This window comes from Protobothrops mucrosquamatus, unplaced genomic scaffold, assembly GCF_001527695.2.
Source record: "Protobothrops mucrosquamatus isolate PMUCROS unplaced genomic scaffold, P.Mucros_1.0 scaffold1924, whole genome shotgun sequence".
Lineage (NCBI taxonomy): Eukaryota > Metazoa > Chordata > Lepidosauria > Squamata > Viperidae > Protobothrops > Protobothrops mucrosquamatus.
The window spans coordinates 2,204-12,505 of record NW_015388045.1 but is presented as its reverse complement, the minus strand read 5'-3'; the positions used below and the strand labels follow the sequence as shown (position 1 = coordinate 12,505).

The 10,302-nt window shown below is 44.0% G+C and overlaps 1 protein-coding gene across 1 annotated transcript in view; it reads right to left on the bottom strand.

The window, feature by feature from the left end:
• Positions 1 to 9,951, bottom strand: part of ARVCF (ARVCF delta catenin family member) — a 50,387-nt gene extending 40,436 nt beyond the window's left edge. Inside the window, exon 1 of the mRNA XM_015823590.1 lies at positions 9,773 to 9,951. Within this exon, the coding sequence (XP_015679076.1) occupies positions 9,773 to 9,918 (146 nt within the window). The 5' untranslated portion in view covers positions 9,919 to 9,951. The remainder of the gene's footprint in view (positions 1 to 9,772) is intronic.
• Between the last annotated feature and the right edge of the window lie 351 nt (positions 9,952 to 10,302).

Sequence of the window (10,302 nt, the reverse complement as noted above, 5' to 3'; positions counted from 1 at the left end):
TTCAACTCCCAGAATTCTCTAGCCAGCATTCATAGACTTCAACTCCCAGAATTCTCTAGCCAGCATTCAGATTTCAACTCCCAGAATGCCCCAGCCAGCATTCATAGATTTCAACTCCCAGAATTCCCCAGCCAGCGTTCAGATTTCAACTCCCAGAATGCCCCAGCCAGCATTCATAGATTTCAACTCCCAGAATTCCCCAGCCAGCATTCATAGATTTCAATTCCCAGAATTCTCCAACCAGCATTCATAGACTTCAACTCCCAGAATTCTCTAGCCAGCATTCATAGATTTCAATTCCCAGAATTCCACAGCCAGCATTCATAGATTTCAACTCCCAGAATTCTCTAGCCAGCATTCATAGATTTCAACTCCCAGAATTCTCTAGCCAGCATTCATAGACTTCAACTCCCAGAATTCCACAGCCAGCATTCATAGATTTCAACTCCCAGAATTCCACAGCCAGCAGTCCACATTTTAAGATGCTGACTGGGGAATTCTGGGAGTTGAAGTCTATATATCTTCAAGCTTGGGAAACACTGTGCTGGGCTGTCATGGGCTCATCCAGAGAGTGAGCTCTTGGCATAAATAAAGAATAACAGAATAACAGAGTTGGATGGGACCTTGGAGGTCTTCTAGTCCAACCCCTCTGCTCAGGCAGGAAAACCAGCCCATACCATTCCAGACCAATGGTCGTCTTTACGTCTTTAGGCACCGTCCTGGGAGGTCCCGTGGTCCCGTTTTGCGACCTTCGGACACGCAAAGTCAGCGGGGGGTGGGGGAAAGCCAGGTTCACTTAACAATTGTGTTACTAACGCGGCAGCAATTCACTGAACAGCTGTGGCGAGGAAGGCTGTGACGCAGGGCCAACGTCACGGGGATGTGGGGGGTAACCGTGGTCGTAAACTGAGGACTACCTGCAGCCTTGCGAGTGTCTCTTCCCACCTTCTGCTATCTGAATGCTCGGAGGACCCCCCCAAAAAAATCTTCAAAGGCGCCTTTGAAACTCAACCTGTCTTTCTCTAAGGGTTTGGCTGGCTCTCCGGCCTCTTTGAGCAGCTCAGAGACCCCGCCTGGGAAGGAAGGGCTGATGGGGGAGGGGAGTGGGGAGAGGGGAGGAGAGGAGGGGATGCCGGCTCAACTCTGGAATTTTTAGCTTGCTTTGAAAGGCTGCTCTGGGCTCAAGAGGCCAGGCGCGTTTGTCCCAACGGGAATGGGGTCTCTCTTTTTTGTCACCTGGTGGAACGCAGTTACGGTTACAGACAGAGAGAGGCTGAGGGCCAGTTGCGCTGAAGAAGGCAGGGGTGGGATGTTGGCTGAATCTGATCCTTCTTCCCTTCCCTCCTTCCCTTCCTTATCTTCTTTCCTTCCTTCCTCTCCCTTCCTTCCTTTTCTTCCCTTCCCTTTTCTTTCTTTCTTTCCTTTCTTCCTTCCTTCCCTTCCTCTTCCCTCCTTCCTTCCCTTCCCTCCTTCCGTTCCCTTTCCTTCCCTCCCTCCTTTTCTTCCTTCCTTCCCTTCTTTCCCTCCTTCCTCTTCCATCCTTCCCTTCCTTCCTTTTCCCTCCTTTCCTTTTCTTCCTTCCTTCCCTTCTTTCCCTCCTTTCCTTCCTTCCTTCCTCTTCCTTCCCTCCTTCTCTTCCCTTTCCTTCCTTCATTCTTTTTTCCTTTCCTTCCTTCCTTCATTCTTTCAATTTCTTCTATTCTTCCATTTTCTTCCTTCCCCCTCCGTCCTTTTCTTCCTTCCTTCCCTTCCCTTCCTTCCTTCTCTTCTTGACTTTCCTTCCTTCCTTCCTTCCTTCCTTCCTTCCTTCCTTCCTTCCTTCCTTCCTTCCTTTATTCTTTCCTTTTCTTCCATTCTTCTATTTTCTTCCTTCCCCTTCCATCCTTTTCTTCCTTCCTTCCTTCTTTCCTTTTCTTCCTTCTCCTTCCTTTCTTCCTTCCTTTTCCTTCCCTTCCTTCCCTTCTTCCCTTTCCTTCCTTTCCTTCCATCCTTCCCTTTCCTTCCTTCTCTTCCCTCCTTCCCTCCCACCTCCCTCCCTCTCTCCCTCCCTTCTTTCCTTCCTCTCTTACCTTTCTCTTTTTCCTTTCCTTTCCTCCCCTCCTCCCTTCCCTTCTTTCTTCTTTCTGCCAGACTTAAAAGCAAAATAGGAGCGAGACCTTCCTGAGAAGCTAAACCTTTTGAAACCACCCTCCCCAGGTGGAGTCCTCAAAAGTGCCTGAAACCGTGCCATTGAAATTTAGCCCTCTTTCGCTGAAAAAAAAATAAAAATTGGCCCTCTGGAGGCAGGTTTAAAAGTGAACCAACCCAGAAGTGCTTTCGCTTCTCATTTCCATTCAAAACAGAGACCCAGGCTGGAAAGAGCTGGCTCTGCCTTTTTCCGGTGACATCACGCTCCTCGCTTCTCAGAGTGACCTTGAGAACACAAACCCTCCTTCCACAGAGCAGCAGTCCTTCAAAACTGTCTCCTGCAGCTGCAGGACGTGACTTCGACAATCGCACCCTGCTCTTAACTACTGGTGTAGGAGAGCTGAAGCTTTCCGCGTGGCATCTGGAGAGCTTGTCCCTGTAGTAGTGCCCCAAGGTGAGATACAGACCAAATCTCCTTTAAGGTACCTTTCAAAGTTACTCAAGAAGCATCAAAAGGCTGGGTGGAACAAGGCCCTGACTTTGCGGTTAAAAACGATGCATAATTTAGGGCTATTAGCAGGGACGACTTCAAGCTGAAGTGGCTTCTACAGGGGCACAAAATAGGCTAGTTGCTCAGGAGACCAACCTTAGAACAACTAGAGGCGGCGAGGTTTGAGAAGACTGGAAAGTTAATTCAGATTCTCCTCGTCGGGCTCCAAGAACCGAGAAGGATAAGTAGAAGGACTTAAGAGTAGTTTCTTTTCTTTACCTATAGACAGAATCTTGCCAAACTAAAGCAATTGTCTGCAATAACTGCAGATCTACTCCTGCTAGGAAGGATCCAACTTTGCTCTCTCCCCGTCTATCAAACATTCCACCTTTGCTGCCTCTTTGCCCTCTGAGGAGCAGCCCTCCCTCCTCCTGGGAATCCAGACTCATTCCACCACACTCTTTCAGGTGTACTTTGGAGAACCGAGTTGTGTGGGCCGTGTTCTAATTTAGCGTCTAGTACACTCAGTTGTCTGAATGTATTCCAAGCCAATAAAGAGTTCGAGAATAATCTACGTGGACTTCTAGCAAGCATTTGGAGAGCAACGGAATCAAGGACAGCAGAAAGAAGGGGAAAAAAACGGGCTAGGGCTATGCTGAACACTTCCACATGGGCTTCAGATGGCCACCTAACCTAGTGGTTAGAAAGTTGGGTTCAACAATGCCAGTTCTCTACTCAACAGACTCAGGGTGTGTGGGATATTTCCCCCAAATGTGAATCTTGATTTGGTAGCTTTCACAGGGAAAGATCTTCAGCCGGTTAGCAGAAAGACAACAGAAAGCAATGGGATTTCTCCTGACAAGGTGAAGAAACCATAGACCAGGATTGACCTGGATTGCAAAATAACACGTGGGTAGAATTGTGTGCTTTAGCTCTACCACATCCCAAGCCAGAGCAGCTCTTTTCTGCCCCTCTCTCCCATCTCGAAGAGGGGGTAGTCGCTGTAGGAATAGGAATGGCAGAACGTGGGGAGCAGAGTCAAAAAAGGCATCAGCCTAGAATCCCTACGTCGCCACAACCCCTCTTGAATTCCAGTGACCCGTATCTAACTCTAATCAGGTGCTGACCTCTAGTTGAGAAGATTGCTGTGCATTGGCTTTTAGCAATAAAGCAGCTTAATTGTGAACCTTCACGTATGGACTTCATCCTTCATTGTTTTCTCAACTTCCCAGTCTACATAGCCCTTGAGCGTTTCTGAGATCTCAACTCCAGGAAATAACCAGCTCTGATCCTACTTTAGCTTTTCAAAATCCAGCAAGGTCAGTTAGCTATTGCCACCTAGCTGACCAAAGCCATTAGGCTGGCGATGTGATAAAGAAATTGTGCAAAAAAATAATAATAATATTCTGGAACGGCAGCAGCTGCTGTTGTGAGTTGTACAGGCGTGCTGTGAAGTGCCATCAATAAGTTATGGAGAACATGCTCCTAACAACCTTGAGCCTTGAAACTCAGATCTGGTTTCCCTACTTAATTGCATCAAAGCTTTTCTCGCCCGTGATCAAAAGGGAAACGAAGTCTCCAGCAAGGCCCAAATGAACTATATATTTTGTTTATCCGAAGCTTCAAAGCAACTTTATCTTTATCTTTACTATTCTTCATTAAACCTTGGGTTTTTAGCTCCAATGCTATGTTGGCAAGTCGTGTAAAGGACAAACATATGACTGCAAAATTTATTCTCAGCTGGCGTCCACCATGTTGGTGGCATGTTTAGAGCTTCACAGCAGAGGGAAGCGTTTATTTATCACGCCACAGGAACAGCAACACTAACCGATCTGACAATCTGGAGTTCTTACGGAGAATATTATTCCTCATGCACAAGTCACAGGGACAAACCACAGGGAAGTGGGCGGGAGGATCAGCCAACTATGTTCAGTTTTACTCAAGATGCCATCAAGATTATATCCATCCACAGGAAACCGTACGATAGCTGGGAAATCAGAGCCCTGAAAGGGATCACCAAGGCCTTTCTAATTCAAGGCAAAATCCAAATTAAAGTATCTTCCAATCGGAGAGAATATTGGTCGCTCAGGGTTGAACTGTGGGGTCCTTGGTGCTCTCTGAGCTTGGTGGTTTTCTTGCAGACGTTTCATTACCCAACCAGGTAACATCATCAGTGCCAGTGGCTGTGGTTTTTCACTTCCAAGGAGAAACTTGGTAGGCGTTTCACTTGATTTTCTATTTTCTATTTCTATTTCTATTTCTATTTCTATTTCTATTGCTATTTCTATTGCTATTTCTATTCCATTCTAATTCTATTCTATCTTATCCTATTTCTGTTCTATTCTATTATCTGTTATTCTATTCTATTCTATTCTATTCTATTCTATTCTATTCTATTCTATTCTATTCTATTCCATTCTAATTCTATTCTATCTTATCCTATTTCTGTTATTCTATGCTATTATCTGTTATTCTATTCTATTCTATTCTATTCTATTCCATTCTAATTCTATTCTGTCTTATCCTATTTCTGTTATTCTATTCTATTCTATTCTATTCTATTCTATTCTATTCTATTCTATTCTATTCTATTCTATTCTATTCTATTCTATTCTATTCTATTCTTTCTATCTCTATTCTATTCTATTCTATTCTATTCTATTCTATTCTATTCTATTCTATTCTATTCTATTCTATTCTATTCTATTCTATTCTATTCTATTCTATTCCTATTCCTATTCTATTCTATTCTACATTCCGCTATCCTGTTCTGTTCTGTTCCATCCTCTGCTATGCAAGGAAATGAGCGGATTCCTTTTTTGCGGTTGATCACCTGGTTCTGTTGGAGGCCAGCACAAAATCCTGCAGTGGGGGGGAATAATCCAATCTATTTCTGAGCACCTTAACCATCTGTAGGAACCAGAGCCCTAAATTCAGAAAGCAAAAAAGGTCACTTTTAATGATTGCTCAGCTCCGAGCAAGCCTGGTGCATCAGTCTAAAAAAAAAACCAAACCCAAATACTACGCCTGGATCCTACACGGAAGGCTGCGTCTTCCTTCAGGGGTTAATGATTATTCCAGCAACGAGGCACGTCAAACAGTCTTCATTACTTTCTGCCTTTAAAAAGAGATTCCCAGGAGAAGCTGCTGGGCTGGAAAATCCCGAGCATGGAAATGAACAAGAGATTCGGTAGGCCCATATTAATTAATGGAAACAGGGCTGGAGTTCACTCCAGCCTGGAGAAGGTTTAATACAGTTCTTTTTATTAGCTTGGTCTGAACTATTAGCCCTTCTCGTAAAAGCTGAACAATTGGAAGAGACCTGGAAACCAAAGCCGGAAAGAAAACATCTTTTTTTAATAGGCTGTACGCAAAAGTTTCTCAAGCCGAAGGAGAAATGCAGAATTGTTTCCAGCTCTGGACTGCAAGACTGCGATCAACCTTTTCAGTCCTATAGGAGATCATCCCTGACTGCTCTTTAGAAGGCCAGATCCTGAAGTTGAAACTCAAGTACTTTGGCCACCTAATGAGAAGGAAGGACTCACTGGAGAAGAGCCTGATGCTGGGAAAGATGGAGGGCAATAGAAGAAGGGGACGACAGAGAAGGTGGCTGGGTGGAGTCACTGAAGCAGTAGTCATGGGCTTCAATGGACTCCAGAAGATGGTAGAGGACAGGACGGCCTGGAGGAACGTCGTCCATGGGGTCGCGATAAGTCAGACACGACTTCACTACTAACAACAACTCTCAATCTCCTGGAAATCTTGTTCGATTTGAATCTGAAGGTGGTCCTTGACTTACGGCCACAACTGAGCCCAAATATGCAAATATAACACAACGGTGTTTCTCCATCTTGGCAACTTGCAGATGAGTGGACTTGCAACTCCCAGAAGTCTCTACTGGGATGGCCAATGCTAAGAATTCTGGAAGTTGAAATCCACACATCTGCAAATTTTCTTTTTCTTTTTTCTTTCGTAATTTTTTTAATTTATTTTTTCCATACAGTTCGATAATACTTGTTCAACAAACGTGTTGTCTGAGTTTATCATTCACTAGTACAAATTTAATTCCCAATCCTTTATTCTTTTCTCCAGTCATTGGTAAAACAAGTCCCAACTCTGATAGTATTCTGTTTCTTTTTTATCTTTCAGCCTCATAGTAAGTCTGTCCATTTCTGCACCTTCTAATATTTTTTTTAATGATTTCTTCCTCTGATGGTAATTCTCCCTTTTTCCAATATTGTGCAAATATGAGTCTTGCCGCTGTTATCACATGTAAAATCAAATATATACTTGGTTTATCAATCTTCTCTGGCATAATACTAATAAAAAAAAGTTCAGGTTTAAAATCTGCATGTTTTCCCAACATCTTTTCTAGCCAAGTATGTATTTTTGTCCAGTACCTCTTTGCTTCAACGCATGTCCACCATACATGATCATAAGTACCTGTCTTATGTTTACATTTCCGACATCTATCTGATACATTTTTAAACATTTTTGCTAATCTGGCTAGTGGCAAGTTTTCTTATTCAGGCGTGGCCATGGCCTCTTCAAGAAGTTGGTTGGCAATTTTTCAGTGCCAAATTTTCACCTCCATATCCCAGGAGGAAATCTCTCCGAGTGACATTAATTTGTCCCAAAGCAAAAGGCACTCAGGATCTCATAATATAAGCTGGTTTTGCTATGGCACATTTCTAAGGCTTGCTATGCTAGGAACGTGCCTATTTAGGCAGCCTTTAATGTTCAGCAACAGGAAGCCAAAAATAACATGATTAAGTCTGGCAAGGTGTTAAAAGTTTCACAAGAGCCAGTTCTCAAGATTGCAGGATACACTCGTCTTTGGAATGCTCACGTCAGCCCTCACCTCGGTGTCACGTTTATACAACAGCGATAACAATAATAATATTTTTAAAAAGAAAAGCAGCAATGCAGATGAGGGAGGAATTAACAGAATAACCGAGTTGGAAGGGACCTTGGAGGTCTTCTAGTCCAACCCCCTGCTCAGGCAGGAAACCCTATACCGTTTCAGACAACTGGTTGTTCAATCTCTTCTTAAAAGCTTCCAGTGATGGAGCACTCACAACTTCTGGAGGCAAGCAGTTCCACTGGTTAATTGTTCTCGCTGTCAGGAAATTTCTCCTTAGTTCTAGATTGCTTCTCTCCTTGATTAGTTTCCATCCATTGCTTCTTGTTCTCCCTTCAGATGCTTTGGAAAATCAGTTGACCCCCCCCCCTCTTTGTGGCAGCCTCTCAAATATTGGAACACTGCAGTTATGTCTCCCCTAGTCCTTCTTTTCACTACTACACTGTGATGTACACATTTATATGTATGTATTCCATCCCTTTCCCCTTTTTGCCGCTTTCTTTGGTTTTTCTGTGGCTTTTCACTTACTTTTTTTCCCACCAGGAATTTGTCTCCGTTCAAGAAGACGTTAAAAATACCCATCTATTTGTTTCTTGCATGGATGATCAATCAACATTTGTCACTGCTCCGTCAGCATTTACAAATCTCTATTATTATAGGATGCCTGGATGCCGAGCGATGGAGGCACATAAAGTACATGCTGAGTGATTCATTTCATTTTCTCTGCTTTATTTATATCGGCCTAAAAAACTGATCAAACGTAAAACAGAATGTCTGAAAATGAGGTCAATCTTTCTTCCCCCCCCCCCCTCTACTAGCACGACTCTATTTCTTGCTGCACATATCCAGATATGCTGCTGGTTGGTTCAAAGACCCAGGATAAAATGCAGTAGATGGATGGATGGGAGATGATAGACAGACAGACGGACGGATATGGATGGACCGAGATGGACGGCTTTATAATAGAGCTGGATGAATGGATAGAGAATGGAGATAGATAGGTAGAGATAGATGATTGATAGACAGACAGACATGTGACAGAGATTGATGGATGTATAAAAGAGGTAGATGAATGGATAGATAATGGATATATAGAGAGATAGATGATAGGATAGATCAGGGGTTGCCAATTCCCAGTCTGTGGATCAGTACCGGGCCGCAGCATGCCAGCAACAAGCAAAGCCCCATCCGTGGGATGCAGGCAGTACACAAAACCACGCACCCTCCGGTCCACAGAAAAACCTCTCTCCATGGAACCGGTCCCCAGTGCCCAAAAGGTTGGGGACCTCTGGGATGGGTAGGTAGGTAGGTAGGTAGATAGATAGATGGATGGATGAGAGAGAAGAGATGGATACAGCAGTAAGTAGGGATGGATGGATGGATAGATGGACCATCAGATAGATAGGTAGGTAGGTAGGTAGGTAGGTGGGTGGGTGGGTGGGTGGGTGGATGGATGGATGGATGGATGGATGGATAGATAGATAGATAGATAGATAGATAGATAGATAGATAGATAGATAGACAGACAGACAGACAGACAGATAGATATCAATGGACAGAGAGTGATAGAAGTATGATGGAGCTGGATGAATGGATAGAGAATGAAGATAAAAAGGTATAGATAAATGATAGTTTCCCCCCCCCCGGAGAACTGGCTGTTTCAATCAATCATTCTTGATTTCCAATTATTTATTCATTTATTTATAAAATTTATTGGCCGCCGATCTCACCTCAGGGTAACTCTGGACCATACTGACCTTAAAATACTTCAAATGCAAGGGGGGGGGGGAGGGAATGGAATGGAATGCCAAGAAGTCATTCATGGACCTTGAAAGCCTGCACCCCGCCAAGGTCACTGCCGCAGGTGCTCGATGGAGAAGTGAACCGTTCCCGTAACAAAACGAAATTGTACTATTGGACAATGTGAACACCCCAGGGGACGGGGGCATGGGAATTTATCTTTTAACCAAGCAAGCTTTCGCGCGGGAAAACTCAGAGCTGATTTCGCTTCTTCAGTTCTGAGATGCTGTACCCAATAAAGTTTTTGCCCGCTGGGATGTAATTGCCTTCAGGATTCCTTCTGTTGGGTCCGCTAGTCGGATTGGTGACAGCAAGACTGTTGCTCTACAAGCGCAGACAACTATTTTACACCAAGACAGGTATGCTGAATTCAGCCAAATATCCCACCAGCACCCACTATACAACAGATGGTTCCGCGTAGCTGAATGCAATTTCTGCTTTGTTTCCCTGAACCCTTTGGCCCATGGAGACATTGTATGGACCCCATTTCTCACCTCAGACATCCCGACGTATTCTTGAAGACTGTACTCCATTCCGCATCTCTAGGTTTCGAATCTTCGTTCGGCTCATTTTCCCACCCCGAGTGAGGGATGATGACCTCATTGGTCAGCGTCTGAAGGCCGTGGTTAATGATCACCATTTTGAGGGGTTCGTAAGATGACAGGTTCCAAAGGGTGCCTTGAATAGGAGGAAAGAGTGAAAAACAGTCAATAGAAATGTCCAGAAACCATATCTAGGCTTAGGTGTTTGTTTGTTTCCCATCTTTTATTATTTTTTACAAATAACTCAAGGCGGCAAACACATCCAACACACCTTGCTCCTCTTATTTTTCCCCACAACAATCCTGTGAGGTGGGCTGTGTTGAGAGTTGTCAGTTGGCTTTCATGGCTAAGAGAGGATTTGAATTCATGATCTCCCAAGTTCTAGTTTGGTGCCTTAACCACTTAGATTCCACTGGCTCTAGGTTTGCAGTGTGGGTCAAGTTACGAAGAGAATGCAATGTGATTCAAATATTGCGATCCAA